At 40.8% G+C, this 23,158-nt stretch overlaps 1 protein-coding gene across 5 annotated transcripts in view; it reads right to left on the minus strand.

Annotated features, from left to right (window-relative positions):
• Positions 1-23,158, minus strand: part of tub (TUB bipartite transcription factor) — a 236,085-nt gene that overhangs the window by 38,608 nt on the left and 174,319 nt on the right. For all 5 annotated transcript variants that reach the window (XM_039748525.1, XM_039748506.1, XM_039748496.1 and 2 more), the window contains one exon: positions 3,340-3,507. In XM_039748525.1, the coding sequence (XP_039604459.1) occupies positions 3,340-3,507 (168 nt within the window). The remainder of the gene's footprint in view (positions 1-3,339; positions 3,508-23,158) is intronic.

The following is a 23,158-nucleotide window of genomic DNA, read 5'->3' on the forward strand; positions in this document are numbered from 1 at the left end:
AAATGATGGTTTTTATTATTTAGGGAGAAAAAATCCAAACCTACATGGCCCTGTGTGAAAAGTAATTGCCCCTGAACCTAATAACTGGTTGGGCCACGCTTAGCAGCAATAACTGCAATCAAGCATTTGCAATAACTTGCAATGAGTCTTTTACAGCTCTGGAGGAATTTTGGCCCACTCATCTTTGCAGAATTGCTGTAATTCAGCTTTATTTGAGGGTTTTCTAGCATGAAGCGCCTTTTTAAGGTCATGCCATAGCATCTCAATTGGATTCAGGTCAGGACTTTGACTAGGCCACTCCAAAGTCTTCATTTTGTTTTTCTTCAGCCATTCAGAGGTGGATTTGCTGGTGTGTTTTGGGTCATTGTCCTGTTGCAGCACCCAAGATCGCTTCAGCTTGAGTTGACGAACAGATGGCGGACATTCTCCTTCAGGATTTTTGGTAGACAGTAGAATTCATGGTTCCATCTATCACAGCAAGCCTTCCAGGTCCTGAAGCAGCAAAACAACCCCAGACCATCACACTACCACCACCATATTTTACTGTTGGTATGATGTTCTTTTTCTGAAATGCTGTGTTCCTTTTACGCCAGATGTAACGGGACATTTGCCTTCCAAAAAGTTAAACTTTTGTCTCATCAGTCCACAAGGTATTTTCCCAATTGTCTTGGCAATCATTGAGATGTTTCTTAGCAAAATTGAGACGAGCCCTAATGTTCTTTTTGCTTAACAGTAGTTTGCGTCTTGGAAATCTGCCATGCAGGCCGTTTTTGCCCAGTCTCTTTCTTATGGTGGAGTCGTGAACACTGACCTTAATTGAGGCAAGTGAGGCCTGCAGTTCTTTAGACGTTGTCCTGGGGTCTTTTGTGACCTCTCGGATGAGTCGTCTCTGCGCTCTTGGGGTCATTTTGGTCGGCCGGCCACTCCTGGGAAGGTTCACCACTGTTCCATGTTTTTGCCATTTGTGGATAATGGCTCTCACTGTGGTTCGCTGGAGTCCCAAAGCTTTAGAAATGGCTTTATAACCTTTATCAGACTGATAGATCTCCATTACTTCTGTTCTCATTTGTTCCTGAATTTCTTTGGATCTTGGCATGATGTCTAGCTTTTGAGGTGCTTTTGGTCTACTTCTCTGTGTCAGGCAGCTCCTATTTAAGTGATTTCTTGATTGAAACAGGTGTGGCAGGAATCTGGCCTGGGGTGGCTACGAAATTGAACTCAGGTGTGATACACCACAGTTAGGTTAGTTTTTAACAAGGGGGCAATTACTTTTTCACACAGGGCCATGTAGGTTTGGATTTTTTTTCTCCCTAAATAATAAAAACCATCATTTAAAAACTGCATTTTGTGTTTACTTGTGTTATATTTGACTAATGGTTAAATGTGTTTGATGATCAGAAACATTTTGTGTGACAAACATGCAAAAGAATAAGAAATCAGGAAGGGGGCAAATAGTTTTTCACACCACTGTATATATGTTTGTGTGTGTGTGTAAATATATATGACAGCAATACTCATCACTCACAACAGTGACAAAACAATTACATTGACAATCATGTTATGTTATTTTCAAAATGTTTCCTTTTCTTTTTCATTGCTTCTTTAACACACTACTTCTCCGCTGCGAAGCGCGGGTATTTTGCTAGTATACTGTATAAGACTGAATTAGAAAAATGAAATTCTCTCTCTCTGAGGAAAAAGTTCTTAAAATTTAGCATAAATTCATTAAGTTTATTCCTATATAGGTATTAGTTTGATCTTTGCTGTTGTTTTAATTTATCTGAAAAATGACACTTTTTCCCAGAAGTGAGTGGGAGTCGCTTAGCTCGTCAACTCCTTTCCCTCCCTTCCACTGGCCGCCTCTCCGAAACCCCTCTTAAACGGTGATAACAATGGTAAACAAATCCTTTTTTTTAACTCCTCTTTTCTCGAGCAGCTGCTGGTGTGCTGCTGCTGCCCTCATGCGGTAGGGGCCGTTGTGAAGAGGGGGACTGAGCGCACCCCAAGGAGATGCGACCACTCCTCCGAAACCCCTCTTAAATGGTGATACATTGGGATACAAGTAACAGGTGTTTTTTTCACCTCCTCTTTGCTCGAGAAGCTGTTGGCTTGCTGCTGCTACAGTATGTGCCGTGTGATCTGCATTTCGTGCAGAGCTGCGAATGTTTAAAAGCCTGTACGGCACCTGAATATTCAATCTCTTTTCGCTGTTCTATTATTTCCCCGAGTAACATTTTCAGTTAGTTTCTGCTAATGCGATCTTTACTCTCATTTTTTCCTACTTCCATTATCTCTAACCTGCTCTGTATGTGTATCACGGGACTTGCGTCTAAAGGTTGTAAGTATGATGTGACTTGACAGTCTCGCGGGAAGTGAAAGTGTCTCTGTCTCTCTCTCTGTCTTCAAAAGATCACGTCTCATCCCCGAGTAAAGTCTCGTCGCAAGTTTTTTTTTACAATAGAGAGATGGATTTTTTTTCTTTTTTTGGACTACAATGTTGGTACCAATGTTTGTCTCATGCGACTGTTGTCATGACCAGAGTCTTTTTTCTTATTCTTTCAATGAAATTCTCCTTTACTTCTAAAAATTAATTAATAATGGTAATAACTATTTACTGTATACAGCAACTTATCATTCCTTTACATGCAACTCAAGGTGATTTCCACAGATTAATCAACAAAAACAATAAAGATATACCATAGTTACTTGGATTTTATCAATTAGACCTTGTTATTGGGGTTTCAGGTATCAAGGAATTTGGCCACATCTATTTTGGTGCTTGGTACATTTTTAGTAATGTTGAAAATAAGTAGAGCTCTCCCACAATGCCATTTTGTTTTTCTTATGAGCACCACCATTTTGAGGAGTACGCATCGGCAAGGTAGCTCCACAAGTGTGTGGTGCATAACATATCTGCGTCAAGAGTATAAACATCATATACATTGTGAACTTTCTGGTTGTAGTTGGTTGGATTCAACCAAAATCAGAACATTTTAATTCCTTTGTTGTTTTGAAATATTTCTAGTTAACGGATTCTGGGTCTGTGTTTTGACAACAACTGAAGAATTCTATTTGTTTGTATTTATTGTTTTTTGTATCCCAGCCCTCTCAATTTTTATCGCACATTTTGAGTCTTGGTCATTTGTTTTTTTTGGACTTCTCAGTCAGACCCCTGCAATTTCCTTTTCTAACTAAATTCTGCAGCTCTTCTGTTTTGCATGTATCATTGGCTAAATTGTGCGTTACTTTACAGATTTTGTTCTCTTAAATATGATAAAATGAAAAATAAATAATAAGAGAAAAGAAGAGCAAATTGGTATTTAAAAACATCTTACTGACCTTTTTTTTGCATTGTAACACGAAGGTCTTGCTTTGACTGTTCCTGGCTGTTACCAACTGGCTCTCCATTATTCCCACCATCTGTGTTTGATTGTCCCACTGTTAGAATTTGTACCTGGCCTCCTAAGTCCTGAACATCGTCTTGGAAGGCAGCTGGGCCATCAATTCCTAACAAAGTACAAAATAAAAGCTATTAGTAATGAAATTAATTTTAAAGTAATTCTAATGTTTATCTAGCATGTTTAAAACGAAAAGGACAGCGCAGCACAATAGCTAAGGACTTTGATATGAACCAACTAATATGCAAACTAATAATTATACTGTATAGTAAAAAAAAAAAAGATGACGGTGATCAAACTCATATTTATTGTCCTGAAAAAGCAAATGAACTTTAACTGAATATCTATAAGACAAAGGAGATGATTGTTGACTTCAATAGGAAACACATGACACATACTCCATTTATAATCCAAAGCATCACTGTGGAGTCACAAGGAAGCACTGATGTTCTAGGGGTGCACATCAAGGAATACCTGACATGGAATACAAACACCACCTCCTTTGTCAAGAATGCACAGCAGTTCCTTCTATTTCTGTGATAGATGAGGAGAGCAAACCTCCCACTCCTGTCCTCACAACATTCTACAGAGGGGCTAAAGACAGCAGCCTCACAGTCTGGTATGGAAGCTGCACAGCTTCAAATCAGAAGTCCCTCTAGAGAGTGGTGAAGACAGCAGAAGAAATCAATGGAACCACCATCCCGTCTGTACATGATCTGTTGTTGTCTTGCTGCCTTAGGAGTGCTACTAAGATTGTCAGAGATGGACTGTTAAAACTTTTGCCCCACTATTTCAGTATACAGTGCAAGACAGGCCATCAAACTACTCAACTCCCACTAACAACAAACAGCATGCTGACCTGTTGGTACTGTTAAACTCCTGAACACACATACATAGACTGTTTAAAAACATACAGTATATTCAAAACCTCCTAAATGCTGCTATGTCTGTTCGTTATATTAATGTTTTTCGCCACTTGAACACTTTACAGCTGTTCACCAATATATCTGTCAGATTATACATATATTCTGTCTATTTACGCTGTCTATTATGTCTGTCTGTTGTACAGGTGCCGGTCATAAAATGTGAATATCACGACAAAGTTGATTTATTTCAGTAATTCCATTCAAAAAGTGAAACTTGTATATTAGATTAATTCATTACACACAAACTGATGTATTTTAAATGTTTATTTCTTTTAATTTTGATGATTATAACTGACAACTAATGAAAGTCCCAAATTCAGTATCTCGGAAAATTAGAATATAAATTAAGACTAATGCAAAAAAAGGATTTTTAGAAATGTTGGCCAACTGAAAGATATGAACACGAAAAGTATGAGCATGTACAGCACTCAATATTTAGTTGGGGCTCCTTTGGCCTGGATTACTGCAGCAATGCGGCGTGGCATGGAGTCGATCAGTCTGTGGCACTGCTCAGCTGTTATGAGAGCCCATGTTGCTCTGATAGTGGCCTTCAGCTCTTCTGAATTGTTGGGTCTGGTGTATTGCATCTTCCTCTTCACAAGTCTTCTTGGTTAAGGTCAGGCGAGTTTGCTGGCCAATCAAGAACAGGGATACCATGGTCCTTAAACCAGGTACTGGTAGTTTTGGCACTTTGTGCAGGTGCCAGGTCTTGTTGGAAAATGAAATCTGCATCTCCATAAAGTTCGTCAGCAGCAGGAAGCATGACGTGCTCTAAAACTTCTTGGTAGACGGCTGCGTTGACTTTGGACCTCAGAAAACACAATGGACCAACACCAGCAGATGACATGGCACCCCAAACCATCACTGACTGTGGAAACTTTACACTGGACCTCAAGCAACGTGGATTCTGTGCCTCTCCTCTCTTCCTCCAGACTCTGGGACCTTGATTTCCAAAGGAAATGCAAAATTTACTTTCATCAGCGAACATAACTCAGCAGCAGTCCAGTCCTTTTTGTCTTTAGTCCAGTCGAGACGCTTCTGACGCTGTCTCTTGTTCAAGAGTGGCTTGACACAAGGAATTCGACAGCTGAAACCCATGTCTTGCATACGTCTGTGCGTGGTGGTTCTTGAAGCACTTCCAGCTCCAGTCCAGTCTTTGTGAATCTCCCCCACAGTTTTGAATGGGTTTTGTTTCACAATCCTCTCCAGGGTGCGGTTATCCCTATTGCTTGTACACTTTTTTCTACCACATCTTGTCCTTCCCTTCACCTCTCTATTAATGTGCTTGGACACGCAGCTCTGTGAACAGCCAGCCTCTTTAGCAATGACCTTTTGTGCCTTGCCCTCCTTGTGCAAGGTGTCAATGGTCGTCTTTTGGACAGCTGTCAAGTCAGCAGTCTTCCCCATGATTGTGTAGCCTACAGAACTAGACTGAGAGACCATTTAAAGGCTTTTGCAGGTGTTTTGAGTTAATTAGCTGATTAGAGTGTGGCACCAGGTGTCTTCAATATTGAACCTTTTCACAATATTCTAATTTTCCGAGATACTGAATTTGGGACTTTCATTAGTTGTCAGTTATAATCATCAAAATTAAAAGAAATAAACATTTGAAATACACCAGTCCGTGTGTAATGAATGAATCTGATATGCAAGTTTCACTTTTTGAATAGAATTACTGAAATAAATCAACTTTGTCATGATATTCTAATTTTATGACCTGCACCTGTATAACATGTGCTTGTCTCTAAGTTTGTGTTTGTACATTGAGCCTTGAGAAATGCAATTTCGTTCAGCTATGCACTCCTTGTTGTATGGTTTGAATGGTATTAAACTAAATCCAATTTAATCCAATCCAAATTGTGTTACATTCTACATTTTACTGCAGATCAAATGCTACAAGATTAATATTGTGTTTTTAATGCTCTTGACTTGTCTCACAATGTAGAAGACTCCAGGACCAGACAGTCATGGTAGCCTTTGATTTGTCTCAGATGGTAATGTAAAAACTCCACTGAAATACTCCCTAGCATGCGCACAAACTCACAGAGGAAAACAATTAATCGAATGAATAACTCATTTAAGAACTCTTTCTTACTTTTTGCTCTGTCAACTTGTGAGATGGTTCAGGTCATCAAGGTAGCTGTAAAACTTCACAATATAAAGAATTCAGCTGTGAAGAAGAAATGGGCCAGAAATGCTCAAGATGCTGGGTATCATTATTGGGCTTCCTCAGTCAAAGTGTCTTATCAGTGTTGAACAGGGCCAGTGACTGAAAGGATAGAGAAAGTAGTACTTCTCATATTCGAAAGAGGGAAGGGGCTGTGTCCTGATGCCCAAACAATCAGACCCTTTTGCAGTGTGGGTGTGCTGGACAGGAATATCCAACCAAAGTTGAACCATAGATTCACGTGGAGCAGTGTGCATGTCCAGTCAGGCTATGGAAACGTTATTGCAACATTTACTGTGATATCTTGGGGAAGTACTGTAAGAAAATGGGGTTTTGGGTGCCAGTTATTCCCTACATTTGAAAAGAAGTTGTTCCTGAAATTCTGAGATTAGGTTAAATCCATTAAAAGATGACATAGAACTTCCCCAGACTCCGCTTGCAGTACTTACATGCAGTCTCTGTGGGGCTGAGAATAAAAGATTCTTCTATTAGCTCACGCTGTAAAGTAACTGCTTCTGAGGGCCCTTGTAATCCAGATTGTACACAGAGCAGCAGTTTTGAATAAAAATAGATTTAGAAGATGGATTGTAATAAATAACTAGCCAAGGTCAAAACTAGACAAGATATAGTAACACAGCCTAAGGCACGAGACAAAAATCATAAGGAGAGAATTGAAGTGAGAATGTCAGAAACCAAAAATAGTAAATAGAGCCAAAGCCAAAATTTTAGATGTAAATCTTAGTTGAGAGGCAGGAACAAATTCACAAATTCAGCTGGTTTGGGAATGGCTGGGAATTCCCCAGAAAGAGGTAGAATTAGTAACTCAGGATAGGGACGTCTGGGCTGACCTGCTTGGTCTGCTACCACAGCTAATCTCACTAGGAACAATGGTTTCAAAAAATGAGGTAAAATAAGATGAGATTATCACCTGAAAACAGACAAATGTTTTAATGCAATTTTAGTCGAGTCAAGTCAAGCCAACTTTATTTATAGAGCACATTTGAAACAACAGAGGTTGTAAGGCTTCTATAAAAACACCAATAAATATATAGATACAGTAAATAAATACAGCAAAATAAATAAATCAATTAAAAACCAGCACTCTCATGCAAGTTTAAAAAGCCAAAGCAAAACTAGGCTTTTAAGGGTGACCAAAGTTGGTGCTGATATAATATAAAAAAGTAGACTATTCCCAAGCTGAGGGGCAGCTACTGCAAAAAGCGCAGTCCCTTCTGAGCTTTAGTCCAGATCTCAACATAACCAGTAACTTCTGGACAGAGGACCTCAGTGATTGAGAAGGAGAGTAACAGTGTAAGAGGTCAGTAAGATAAAACGGGGCTAAGTAATTCAGGGTCTTGAACACAAACAGTAAAACTTTACACTCAGTCCTGTAGTGAACATGAAGCCAGTGAAGAGAAGCTAACATTGGTGTGATATGACTATATCTTTGTGTGCCTGTTAGAAGCCTGGACAACCTGAAGATGACCAAGGGATGACTGATTAACTCAAGTGTATAATGAATTGCAATCCTAGCCATCTTAGCAGTCAGTTTCACTCTTTTGTTGGTAGGAGTGATGGCCCTAGCATCTTCCTATTTCTCATTTGTTGGTTAGTAGTCTAAATAGTCGGCATCCACCTCTCCTGTCTGACCAGTTTTACACACTTTGGTAAGGCACACTTGAGCCTATAAATGAGTCTGAATTTCAGCTGTTTTAACACATTTGTTCCACAAATATTACACCATATTCCTCTTTAGTACAAACTGATAGATGTGCAGCTTTGTTTGCAACTTCACACTAATTCACACGCTAGCATTATGGACAGCAGTATGAGGCCAACGACCAATCAAACCTTTTAAAGAGCCTTCATATAGAAGATGTGGAGGCTAGAAATCTACACCGGCAATGGGAAGGTTGCAAGTTCAAATCCCATAAATGCCAGAAGTGATTCCACTCCATTGGGCCCTTGGGTAAGGCCCTTAACCTGTCATTGCTTTGTCCTGAGTATCACGTTAACCTGCATTCAGCCCTGCAAGCACGTCCTCCAACTTGCAGGGAAAACTCAAGGGTTGGTGGTGGGATTGGCCCTCCAGCCACCGTAAAAAAACCTCACACAGTTCCTCCGTTTGAACTACTGTAGTGTGGTGCTGAAGAATCATCCATAGCACTACTGCACTCGTTTCCTAATTTGGCATCCTGAGGTGGTTCCTCGTGTGGTGGGTGCGGTGATGTGCCATATCAGTGCATACTCCCAACCTCTCTCTCTTTCTCATATAGAAGGACGGTGAGGTAGGGAGGAGGGCTTAAGAGGAATAACAATTCAAGCTTCCTTTTAAGGAAAAGAGTGCCATTGACACTTGCACCCTGACATGTTTCGTTTTGTGATGTGCTTAACTCATCTTATGCATTGTCTGGAACTGTCAGAAAAAGAATGAGAGATCACTGAATGTGCTCAGAGATGCAGTACGTACTATATCAAGTAGAACAGTTGTTAAACATATTAGTAAAGCAGATTGTAGTTATCCATTTATGATTCTGGAACAGAATTCATATTTCCTAAACTACTTTAAAAAAAAAAAAGGAATTTCACAAATTTCATTGAGCCAATTCAGGAGTTATGAACAATCCCAACTTTCAAGTCATAGGGATGTGGACAGTAACAGTACAAGCATCCTAGAACAAGGAGTGAACATTTCAGTTCCACATAGACCGATACGGACCTGAGTATCAAACCTTAGATCCGTGGAGCTGTGAAGGGGCAGTGCTAACCAGTAAGCAATGATGGCATTCTCATCATACTTCCACAATCTTTTAAACATTGATATTTTTCCTATGAACATTACCCTTGCTTATTAATGGTAGTGTTATCCACATATCAATATTATATTAGAAATGTAGAGAATGAAAAACGTTATACATGGCTATACTATATTCTTTATATCAAAATTTTGAATTATTTAAAAAAAAAAAAAGATTAAAAAAAGGATATTCAATTCTTTTGGTCACCGAATTTAGTTACGTATTTGACATTCCAGGTCATCAGATTCTCTTATTTAAAAGCACACTTGTTAACTTCTTTCTGACTTTTATTAATTTCTGTGGTCAGAAATTCATCCCATTTTCTGATCCTAATGCATTTACTTACACAATTTTACAATATATACACAGTAGAGATAAAAAATTAAGACTCATGTTTTATTGACTCAGATCACTAATATGCTTTTTTTCATTTCATGATATCATAAGCCTGGCGTCAGTGAATGCAGACTTCAAAAGGGGTGTTAATAAACTGTGATAAGTACTCAATATGGAGTCTATTTCACACACATTCTGATAAACTCCCTGATACACACTGTGCTGAAGCACAATATAAGCTGCATCCTCATCCAGATACGTGTGCTCCCCAATCTAACATCACTCAGCAAGGTCACACAAGCTGAGGCTGTTGGAGTCCAGCAATGAATATACAGTACTGTATGCAGAAGAGACACCTATGGAACCACATGACTTCTCAAACTGATAACCACCCAGATCCCACTAAGTAACCCTGAAATTAATTGTAAAGTATATGATGCCATGGAACCTTAGGTCCTGCATCTACTGTACTTTATAATGACATGTGATATAATGGGCTTGTGGCTCTGAACGAATGGCCAGTTTTTGATAAATAATCCGTTTGACCGTGTCAGTCTTCGTGGGCGTGCTTGCGCAACCGCAGGGAGTTGATGAAGTAATTGGGGTGAGACGCACCTGCATGTGAAGTTGCTATAGTTCTCAATTGTTTCATTGGCTTCCCGCGGTGCATGATTGAGGCGCTGCACCCACAGAGCCGTATAAGTAAGGGCCAGCACAGGAACAAGAGAGGAGAAAGAAACAAAAGAGGGAAAAAAGGAACAGAGAAAGAGAAAAAGAAAAAGAAAGGCATGTAGAGCAAGAGTGCAGCACTGGGGCAGAGAAAGAGGACGAGCCAGCCAGCTAGTGAAAGAGAGAAGGCAGCGCGGTCAGGGGTCCTGCAATGGAGTGAAGGATTGGCGCTCTAGGGACAGATAGAACCCACCGATTGTGCTGAGGAGTGGGTGCGATCAAGGGGGTGGCCTCTCCAGGGATCCGAGGGAAGACTGTGTGGGCGTGAAGGTTGACAAGAGGACAACCGACCCTGAGTAGTCTGGCAGAAGCCAATGGAGGCAGCTAAGATGGGGGTTGATATTGAGAGGACTGTGGCTGCTGAGGTCTCTCCAGCTGAACGAGCAATGGGTGATCTGGAAGACGTGGTAAGAGTGTGACCCAGTGCCTGATGTTTTTTATTTTCATTTTTAGCCTGGTTTTTACACATTTGGATCATTTTTATGAATTATTTATGAATTTTGAGATTTGCACTTTTGGACACAAACTGTTTTGATTTTATTTATTACTAGCAAAATAGCCACGCTTCGCAGCAGAGAAGTAGTGTGTTAAAGAAGTAATGAAAAAGAAAAGGAAACATTTTGAAAATAACGTAACATGATTGTCAATGTAATCGTTTTGTCACTGTTATGAGTGTTGCTGTCATTATATATATACTGTACATATACACATTGTGGTCCCCAGCCGGGACGCCCAGGAGGGCCAGAGGAGGGCTTGTGCCTCCTCCAGACCGCGAGGGGGCATCCGTCCTGGTTATGTTGGGGGCCTCGGGTACAGGGCTTGGAAGCCCAGCCCTGTAGGGACCCGTGGCCACCGGCAGGCGGCGCCCCGGTGCCGGAATATCCCGTGTGGTCCCCAGCCGGAGGACCAGAGGAGGGCTTGTGCCTCCTCCAGACCGCAAGGGGGCGATTGCCCTGGTTGTATTGGGGGCCACGGGTAGAGGGCTTGGAAGTCCAACCCTGTTGGGGCCCGTGGCCACCGCCAGGCGGCGCCCAGGTGCCTGAGGAACCCTAGAGCCCAGCACTTCCACCACACCAGGAAGTGCTGGGGGGAAGAGAACAGGAGACACCCGGACGGCTTCTGGGTGCACAGCCAGCACTTCCGCCACACAGGGGTGTGTCCAAAGGAGAGTGCCGGGAAGCAGCTGAAGCCCATCCAGGTGGAAGAGGACAGAGCTGAAGAGAGGACGGGAGGCGGCCAAGAGAAAGGCACAGTGACGGAGAGGCCTGGACTTTGGGGAATCGGTGCAAGAGGCACTGGGGTTCGTGCAGTGTAAATATTGTGAAAATAAACGTGTGTTGGGTGAACTATGTTGTCCGTCTGCCTGTGTCCGGGTCCCAGTTCACAACATATACATATATACATATATATAAACACACACACATATATATATATATATATATATATATATACACACATACATCCACATATATAAATATATATATATATATATACATATATACATGTCTACATATATACCCTGAATACATATACACACACATATATATATACCCTTTGAGGTGCAAACAGCTGTTGCTGGGGGTGCCAGAATCCATCGAGAAAGAAAAATGAAAAACATTATTTGTACAAAATCTTAATTTATCTATCCATTCCTAAATAATTAAAGGGGCAGGCTATTTCGTATCAGTGCAATACGCTGCTTGTTAAAACGGATGACTCACGTGCACTTAGTGCTGTGTGGGTATTATGAACTATCGAATGTGTTCAAGTTCTATTTAAATTTTAAATATAAGTAATTTTTATTTAGTTGACAGAAATATGTTTGGTAGGAATGTAAGTTAAATTTAGTCATCATTGCATAAATTTTTCTTCAGCATAGAAATTTAAAGACTAAATTCAACTTCCATTCCTACCAAAGATATTTCTGTCGACTAAATAGAACCTACTTATATCCAAATAGAACTTGGAAAGATATATTTTTTCGAATCTGATCGCGCATTTTAGATCGACTTGATGTGCACTATATCGAGCCCTCATGCTATTGTGCTCACACCTGCCTGCCTCAATAAGTCACCATCGCTTCGCTCTTACTTTTTTACCGTTCACTTAATCATGGCTAGTCGCGAAAAAATTAGAAAATGGAAGGAGGATTACACTGAGTATGGCTTTACCAAAACAATTATTAATGGCTAATAAAGTATTCATTATTCATAAAGCTTCAATTGGTGATCTGTTTTTCTGCGTTAACCTCATATTTTTTCATACTTCTTCTCAAACCAAGAGGGTACGAAATCGGGATTGTCCATCACTGGGGTTGCGAATGTAAAATGAATCTGGAAGTGCTGATATATATGTATGTATGTGTGTATATATAATATATGTGTGATGTAACGTGTGGTTCGTTTAGTTGACAGGATGTAGATCGGGGTATATATATATATATATATATTTATATAAGATAACTCCTGTAGCCACAATAAATGCCTTTATTGAATAGACAATCCAGGGGTGAGCAAGTTCCTTTCTACTGCAGCCACAGCCGCGACACACATAAAAAACATCAATAATAACTCATAAACTTGTAATATTATTTAGGAAAATCGCAACATTTTACTCACCGAAAATTCAGATTATTTGTAAACAAAATCCATCCTCCTCTCTTTCCTCAAAAACAGTTCAATTACTCTTTCGTACGGATTATCCGTGCATTTCAGTTCCATCAAAAAGTCAATTTCTATCGCCATCGAAGCTAATGCTGAAAGTCAAACCTGTCCTGTTGTATTTCTGGCATAAGTTTGAATTCGCTTTAGGGCTGAAAATGTCCGCTCGACAGAAGCAGTGTACACGGGAATGGTCACTGCCAAATATACCAATGTGAACAGCTGCCCCATGCTCTCATTCAGATTTTTCTGACGAAGGAAGTCAAGGAGATCAGTGGGAGATTTTCCTGCAAAATCGTCCATGACATACATTACAGTCAGTTCTGTTTTTAGCCGAGAAAGATCAAAAACCGCCCTGTGGCTCTTGTATTAAACTGGAGAAGGCTGCATGCGGGAAATTTTTCTTGCATTCCTGAAACTTCTGGGGCTCGAGGAGCGTGACAAACATCAGGTTTTCGTAGTCTTGAAATCTGGTCTGTGTCTGGCAAATAATATTGTCCAGAATCCTGCCATGGAGTTGGCCATAGTGTGTGCGAGGATCTTTCGCGAGGATCTTTCGCTCGGAGCGCTTGCGTGCGTTCAGTGGCCTCGTAGAGTTCCTCATATCGGCTTCTATCCAATCAGTGGGTCTGAATACGGTGACGTTGCCGTTCGCCTGCTAGAGGGCCCTACTGACACTAACTCAAAATCTGATTGGTTGAAGCAACAGGTTAATCGACATTTATTCTGTGTTAGAGTGCCTGCACAACGGATTGTGAAGGCCTCTCTGCCTGGCAACAAATGATGGCTGAAATGTGATTGGTTAAATGCTTTAATACGAAAATACATGCCTGGAAGCAGCACAACCATTGGAAAAGCTATGAAAGGAAGCGGACAGACTATTTGGAATTATTTAATAAGTATTCATGGACAAAATATAATTAACATCAGTTTGTGATTCAGATATTTTTACTTATGAATATGCTAAGCACAGTCCTTCACCCGTGAATATTTACCTTATATGGGCAGGCACTCAATTACGTGGGAGGCGTGATGATGTGAGACACAACTCCGACTCCCACGGCCATCGAGCTGCAGTCTATTACAGTATATAGACGAAAATAGGTTCCAGTTGTGACCATTACGCGTAGAATTTCGAAATGAAACCTGCCCAACTTTTGTAAGTAAGCTGTAAGGAAAGAGCCTGCCAAATTTCAGCCTTCTACCTACACGGGAAGTTGGAGAATTAGTGATGAATGAGTCAGTGAGTGAGTGAGTGAGTCAGTCAGTCAGTCAGTCAGTGAGGGCTTTGCCTTTTATTAGTATAGATTTATTTAATAAAAGCACTTTGTACCATCATATTGCTTGGAGTGTTTTGTCCCCATCTGTCAGCTCGTTCAGTTGCGTTATCAATGGTGTTGGTTTCCAGAGGCTCCCAAAACAGGAAGAAGGAGCATGGAGCTGGCCAGGCAACACAGAGAAATCCTGCTCCTGAAGGTTCTTGGTTATGGTTAGAAGTGAGCTCTTCACCTCAGTGATAGCAGTTGCATCTCAATTCCAGTCTGAAATTCTCCTAGCCCAGATCTCCCCTTCAGGCGTTTTCACATTTTATTGCTATACAACTTTGTATCACAGTGGATTTAATGTGACATTTTGACACTTATCACCAGAAAAAGACTCTTTAATGTCAAAGTGAAAACAGATTTCCCTAAAGTGTATCTCAATTAATTACAAGTATAAAACACAAAATAATTGAGTGCATAAGTATTCAAATCAGTGCACCTCTGGCAGCCATGACAGACAGGTCTCTATTGTCGTTGCACATCTGGACACTGACATTTTTCTCCATTCTTTGTAAATGTGCTGAAGGTCCATTAGTTTGCATGAGGATTGTGAGTGAACAGCCTTTATTAAGTGCAGCCACAAATTCTTAAATGGACTGAACTCTGGACTCTGATCACTCTAGGACATTGTAGTTTTTAAGTCATTTCTGTGTACCTTTGGCTTTATGCTTATTGGCATCTTACTAGAAGACAAATCTTCTCCCAAGGTGCAGGTTTCTTGCAGACTGCATTAGGTTTTCCTATAGGAGTTACCTGCATTTTGTTGCATTAATATTCCCCTTTACACCTTCAAAGGCCTGCTGCAGAGAACCATCCATCCATCCATCCATCGTCTAACCCGCTGAATCCGAATACAGGGTCACGGGGGTCTGCTGGAGCCAATCCCAGCCAACACAGGGCACAAGGCAGGAACCAATCCTGGGCAGGGTGCCAACCCACCGCAGGACACACACAAACACACCCAAACACACCAAGCACACACTAGGGCCAATTCAGAGTCGCCAATCGACCTAACCCGCATGTCTTTGGATTGTGGGAGGAAACCGGAGTGCCCGGAGGAAACCCACGCAGACACGGGGAGAACATGCAAACTCCACGCAGGGAGGACCCGGGAAGCGAACCGGGTCTCCTAACTGCGAGGCAGCAGCGCTACCACTGCGCCACCGTGCCGCCCTGCAGAGAACAATTTCCACAAAATTATGCTGCCAGCATTGTGCTTCACAGTGGAGATGGTGCTTTTTTGAGAATGTGCAGATATCAAACATGAACAAAACATCAGTTTTGGCTTATCATACCACAGAACCTTCTTTAAAACGGACTGCAGTCTCCCATATGCCTTCCACCGGAATGTCATGAGCGTTTTTTTTTTTTTTTAACAGTGGCATTTTCTTTGCCATTCTCCACATAAAGCTGCAACTGGTGAAGCACTCGGGCAACAGGCAGATTTAAAGCTGTGCCATACTCTCCACTTCTTAATGACTCACTTAACTGGACTCCAAGAGATACTGTATTCACTGACTTGGATGTCTTCTTGTTTCCATCTCCTGACTTGTGATTTTCAGTTGCCTTTTTGTGGAGTTCCTTGGAGTGTTCTTTTTTGTTTTCATTGTGTAGGTTCAGCCACATTGACTCACCACATATTGGATCTTCCAGCAAAGTGCATTTATACTACAATCATCTGAAGCCCCTTGACTTCAGACAGGTGAGCTCCTTTTAACTGATTATGTGATGCCTACAACCAATTGGCTGCACCAGTGATCAGTTATTTTGTGTTTTACATTTGTTTACCTATGGTTCATCTCTGCTCTTTCAAAAAGGGATAGCATGACCACTGCATCCTTGACTGGGTACCCTCCTTCTGTTCTTGGATATAGCCTTTCTGTCTGTCTCCAGTGAAAGATCTTTCCCAGGGTTGTGGTCTTTCTCCTTGCTACTGAGAGGACACTGCAGTAGCATTTTCTTTATCTGCCACAGGTTTCTCTGTGCTTCATCACTATCCTGAACTATCAACACCAACTCTGCTGTCAAGAAGGCACAACAAAGTCTTCATTTCTGTGGAGACTGAAGTAAATCGGCTTGCCACAACCCATTCTTACCACCTTTTATAGAGGAACTGCGGAGAGCGTCCTAACAAATTGTATCACTGTGTAGTTTGGGAAGAGCAAAGCCCATTGGCAAAAAGACTCTGCAGCATGTAGTGAGGACAGCTGAGAGGATCAAAGGGGTCTCCTTCTCCTCGATGAGGACATTTTTCAAACACACCGTCTGTGTAGAGCCTCTGCCATTGTGAAAGACGTCTCTCACCAGTCACACATACTGTTTGACCCCCTGCCATCAGGGAGAAGATATCACAGCATTAGAATCAGCACAGCCAGGTCTGTTAACTGCTTCTTTCCCCCATCTCCTACATGTCACCCAGTACCACATCCCTATTACCTTCCCCCAATTATGTACCATAACTTTACACTCTGCACCTTACTATGGATATTAAGCATTGTTTGATCTTTATAGTCCTGCGTCTTTTGTTTGTTACATTGTGTTGCTGCACTGGTTTTTGTAATGTTATGGTGTTTTTCAAATGCAGGTTGTTTATCCTATGCACCGGGGACTGTAAAAAAACAAAATTTCATTCAACCATGAACTATCTATGCAGATAAATGACAATAAAAGTTCAGTTCAATTGAGCTGAGGATATATTTCTCCCTCAGAATTCACTAGTGTGTTTCTTTTTTGATTCCTTGGATTTGTTCCTTCAGCTGTGTACCTGTTCACCTTTGTCTTCCCTCATTGGCTCATTGAATCCTCTGTAATGCAACCAATACAAAGACAAAAGCTCCTTTCCCATCTGTATGCTAAGCTAGGAATTTATGGGTGACAGTGAGCAAAATGGAGTTAATAATGCAGGAAATGTTGATTAAGCAGCTCTCTCAGGTAAAGATGAACTGTAAATCCATCAAAATTTCTCTTATCTAAGCATGACATTACCCATGAACCTGAATACTGTATGGTTAAACATATCAAATATAATCATAACCGCACATAAGGTAGAATGATACAGATGACAATGAATCAGTCATAAGACTTGTGGGCACTATAAAATGTCTATGACCTGCTCGCGATTTTTTAAAGGTCAGAGCTTAGAACAAATTACACTGTTTTTCTTCATCTATAACATTGTACTCAAGGCCAGTGCCGCCATTAAGGCGAAACAGACATTTGCCTAGGGTGCAGATTATAAGGGAGGAAAAAACCCAGCTGCACAGGTTAGCTACTGAACAATCGGTTGGCACAATAATAAGCTTGGCCTAGGATGCAAAATAACCTAGCACCAGCACTGATTGTACTGTAACAACCAGGGGGAGTGAGAGATGGAGGAGTGGAATTTACCTCTAACACCGATTGCTGGTGACTGACCCTAAAAAGGACCACTGGTATCTTCAGTGCTGTATCTGTCCACCTCTCAGGTATTCAGATGTGCCACATGCTCCCGACTGCTTGTCTCTTTGTTCATTTATGAACGCTGCCCAGCTCTGCCTCACCGGGATCAGAGGCAACCCGTATAACCCTGGCTCTCTTCTTCTTCTTTCGGCTGCTCCCGTTAGGGGTCGCCACAATGGAACATCTTCTTTCATATCTTCCTGTCCTCTACACCTTGTTCTGTCACACCCATCACCTGCATGTCCTCTTTCACCACATCCATAAACCTTCTCTTAGGCCTTCCTCTTTTCCTCTTACCTGGCAGCTCTATCATTAACATTTTACTCCCAATATATCCAGCATCTATCCTCTGCACATGTCCAAACCAATGCAATCTCACCTCTCTGTCTTCCAACCTTCCAACTTGAGCTGACCCTCTAATGTACTCATTTCTAATCCTGTCTATCCTCGTCACACCCAATGCAAGTCTTAGCATCTTTGACTCTGCCACCTCCAGCTCTGTCTCCTGCTGACTGGTCAGTGCCACCATCTCCAACCCATATAACATAGCTGGTTCTCAGTACTGTCCTGTAGACCTTCCCTTTCACTCTTGCTGATAATAGTCACAAATTATCATTTCACCCTGCCCACACTATCTTCTTCACCTCTCTTCCACAATCCGTGTTACTCGGTACTGTTGATCTCAAGTATTTAAACTCATCCACCTTCACCAACTCTACTCCCTGCATCCTCACAATTCCACTAACCTCCCTCTTATTTACACACAAGTATTCTGTCTTTTTCCTACTGACCTTCATTCCTCTCCTCTCTACAGCATATCATACAGCGCTCTGGTCACGAAAATCGGCGAGGCACTGCAGCTACACAATAATGCTACGAACGGCAGTAGCCAGAGAAGAGTGCCCTGCATTCATCAACATCACTGTAGCAGCGGCGGTGGAGCGAAGCAGGGCAGTGCCAGAGCTGCTTGCTGTTTGCGACTTCGGACCCGAGCTGTAAGGAGCAGAGTTAGCCCGTATAGTATCCACGCGGACGCCGACTCAGAATGGAGCAGCCTGCGGAGCTGGAACCGAAAGAAGGGGGAAGTGATGGACGATGACGGCGACCCCCACCAACTCCTCCAAGAACTGATTTTGTCTGGAAACCTCATCAAAGAAGCCGTTAGACGTCTCCAATTCTCTGCGGCGGAACGTGTGGATCATGCAAAATCTAGCGATCATCTGCAATACTGATACGGCAGCTATTTTGTATTATTCATTTTTCTATACTGACTAAAAATCGGATTGTAACCAGCGTGGGGAAATACAAGTAAAAGGCAGAAATGCTATCGGAACAAAAGACAAAAAAGTGGGAATTATTTAAAAGAAAAAGTACCTGCATACTACCTGTGATTTTTATATCATATTTGATTTTTTTTTCTTACGTGCAATTCATTGGAAAACAAACTAGGATTGTGTTTTGTGACTTTTTTTTGTAATTAAAATGCGTTCTTTGATTAAAGACACGAAGGAGAGGACCCCATCGGCAAAGATCTTCGTTTCGGGTCCACTACCTCTCGTCAGACGATCCAACGAGTACTACAGTCGTCTGCTAGGGTTGAACAACTGGCTACAGGGTTTCTGCAAGAAGAAGGATGTCGGTTTCATCAACAATTGGAATCTCTTTTGGAAAGGCGCGTCTCTTCAAGCGTGATGGCCTGCATCCGAACAGTTTCGGCGCCCGGGTCCTCTCCGAAAACATATCGAAGGTAATTCGTTTTTCTTGACTATCTATCTCTGCTCTTAACCCCTTCCGAAATAATACTGTGGTGCCAGGACATGATGAATGTTTAATAGAGTCTTCCGTTAAAGTGCACACCATTAATACTGTAATAAGCAATCTCAATGCACGTAGAAAACCTAGGAAATACGGCATAAACTCCAATAATCTAATTAAAATCACTATTTTAGAGGAACAATGTATTAAAACTATAAAACAGATCACAGATTAAACAAAAATACACACAGAGCGGCGCTAATAATAATAATTTAGTTCCTATTCCAAATAACAATAACGCACATAGTACTCATCTCTGCACCTCCGAAACATTAAATATGGCACTATTGAATGTTAGAGCTTTAACTAACAAAACGTTTTTTATCAACGATCTTATTAGTGATAAAAAAATAGATCTTATTGCACTAAATGAAACATGGCTTAGTTCAGATGCCGCGCAGTTTTAATCGAATCTGCGCCTCCGGATTACAGTTTTACTCATGCAAACCGCCAGGGAAAAAGGGGGGGCGGATTGGCTAACATTTACTCGAGCGATTAAAATGTAAAGATGTCAGTTTTGGTAAGTTCAAGTCCTTTGAGTATCTCGCCGTTGTTATTCATGGAGATTCTCAAGTTCTAGTACTATCCGTGTATAGACCTCCTAAATATAAGCTCGTTTTTGAGGAATTCTCTGACTTAATGTCAATTTTAATTACTAACTATGACACACTCCTAATAGTTGGCGACTTTAATTTTCATATAGATAATCAGTGTGATCTAAAAGTAAAAGAATTTATGAACCTCCTGGATTCTTTTGATTTGAGACAACTCATAAATCAGCCTACACATAAAGCAGGTCATACATTAGACTTAGTGATTACTAAAGGACTGAAAGTTGATATAAAACAGATCATTGATATTGGTCTATCAGACCATTTTCTTCTACTTTTAATATAGAAATAATGATAAAAACACTCATGAGAAGCATATTGTTAAAAACGCTTCTTTGATTCGCAGCAGCTTTAAAACTTACAAACATTTTAAGCAATCAGTCCGTTTATAGTGCCAGCTATAATAGCGAGGATAATGTAAATAGTAAGGTGGAAAGATTTAATTCTAAAGTGAGAGCTGCTGTTGACATAGTTGCACCTGAAAAGACAGTGAAAAAATCTTCTAGCATTGTTATACCATGGAAGACCCAAAGAGTGTCTGATTTAAAGAGAACATGCCGTAGAGCTGAGCGTCAATGGAGGAAGACTAAACTTACTATCCACCACGAAATATTAAAAGTCAAAATAACAGAATACAATAACACTGTCCGTCTTGAGAGACGCTGCTATTTCTCAAGATTATAAATAACAATGCTAGTAATCCCAGAGTCTTATTTTCAACAATTGATCGCCTACTAAACCCAGGTAGCTCAAAGGAATGCCTCCTAAGTGCTTCCAGTGAAACCTGTGAGGCTGTCGCTGTATTTTCAATCAAAAATTAATGATATTAGAAATAACATAGTATATCTCCCCAACACTAAGGATCCTCCTAAACCCCAGCATCCTGTTATAAACAAATTAAACTCTTTCACTAGGATAGATTTACCTGATTTAAAAAAATAATCTCTCAATTAAAACCCTCCACCTGCGTCCTTGACCCGATACCAACAAGGTTTTTCAAAGAAGTATCAGGCGTGCTAATTGATAATGTTCTTGACATAGTAAATTCGTCACTAGATACTGGGGTCTTCCCAGACTGTCTTAAGACTGCTGTAGTTAAACCCCTACTTAAGAAACATAATCTTGACCCTCAGCTCTTGAAAATTTTAGACCCATCTCTAACCTGCCTTTCTTAAGTAAAGTTCTGGAGAAGGCAGTCATTATGCAGTTAAATGACCACCTAAATAAACATGCTATTCTTGATAAATTTCAGTCAGGTTTTAGAACAAATCACAGCACAGAAACTGCACTCGTTAAAGTAGTAAATGACTTGCGGGTAAATGCAGACAGAGGCCATTTATCTGTTCTCATCCTCTTAGATCTGAGTGCTGCATTTGACACCATTGATCACAACATTCTTAGAAATCGCCTTAGTCAATGGGTGGGCCTCTCTGGCAGTGTCTTAAATTGGTTTGAATCCTACCTGACAGGGAGAAAATTTTTTGTTAGTTGTGGGAATTACAACTCGAAGACACATGATATCCGATCCTGGGTCCGCTGTTATTCTCAATCTACATGCTTCCGTTAGGTCAGATTATCTCAGGGCACAACGTGAGCTACCACAGCTATGCTGATGACACACAGCTGTACTTATCAATAGCACCTGATGACCCTGATTCTATTGATTCACTAACACAATGTCTGACTAGTATCTCAGAATGGATGAATAGTAATTTTCTCAAGTTAAATAAAGAAAACTGAAATTTTAGTGATCAGCAATAATGGATACAATGAGGCTATTAGAAATAAACTGGATACATTAGGATTAAAAGTCAAGACGGAGGGAAAAAGCTTAGGGGTGATTGTTGACTGTAATCTGAATTTTAAATCACATATTAATCAGATCATTAGGACAGCATTTTTTCACTTAAGAAACATAAGTAAAGTTAGAATGCTTATATCACTGAAAGATGCTGAGAAATTAGTTCACGCGTTTGTTTTCAGTCGACTAGATTACTGTAACGCACTCCTCTCAGGACTACCCAAAAAAGATATAAATCGTTTGCAACTAGTGCAGAATGCAGCTGCTAGAATCCTAACTAGGAAAAGAAAATCAGAACACATTTCTCCAGTTTTGATGTCACTACACTGGTTACCTGTGTCATTCAGAATTGACTTTAAAATTCTGCTTATGGTTTATAAAGCCTTAAATAATCTCGCCCCATCTTATATATCGGAATGTCTGACACCTTATATTCCAAATCGTAACCTCAGATCCTCAAATGAGTGTCTCCTTAGAATTCCAAGAACAAAACTTAAAAGAAGTGGTGAGGCGGCCTTCTGCTGCTATGCACCTAAAATCTGGAATAGCCTGCCAATAGGAATTTGCCAGGCTGATACAGTAGAGCAGTTTAAAACACTGCTGAAAACACATTACTTTAACATGGCCTTTTTATAACTTCATTTTAATCTTAATTTAACTTAATCCTGATACTCTGTATGTTCAATTCATCATAATAACTATTCATGGTGGCTCTAAAATCGGTACTGACCCCTACTCTCTTTTCTGTTTCTTTTTCCGGTTTCTTTGTGGTGGTGGCCTGCGCCACCACCACCTACTCAAAGCTTCATGATGCTCCAACAATGATGGACGGATTAAAAGGCAGAAGTCTACGTGACCATCATCATCATCAAGCCCTTCCGTGAGAACCCTAAATCCAAAGAGGACTGTTTCATTTATGTTAGGTAGAATGCCCAGAGGGGACTGGGCGGTCTCATGGTCTGGAATCCCTACAGATTTTATTTTTTCTCCAGCCGTCTGGAGTTTTTGTTTTTCTGTCCCCTGGCCATTGAACCTTACTCTTATTCGATGTTAATGTTGATTTATTTTGTTTTATAATTGTGTCTTTCATTTTTCTATTCTTTAATATGTAAAGCACTTTGAGCTACTATTTGTATGAAAATGTGCTATATAAATAA

Source organism: Polypterus senegalus, chromosome 1 (genome assembly GCF_016835505.1).
Source record: "Polypterus senegalus isolate Bchr_013 chromosome 1, ASM1683550v1, whole genome shotgun sequence".
Classification (NCBI taxonomy): Eukaryota; Metazoa; Chordata; class Cladistia; order Polypteriformes; family Polypteridae; genus Polypterus; species Polypterus senegalus.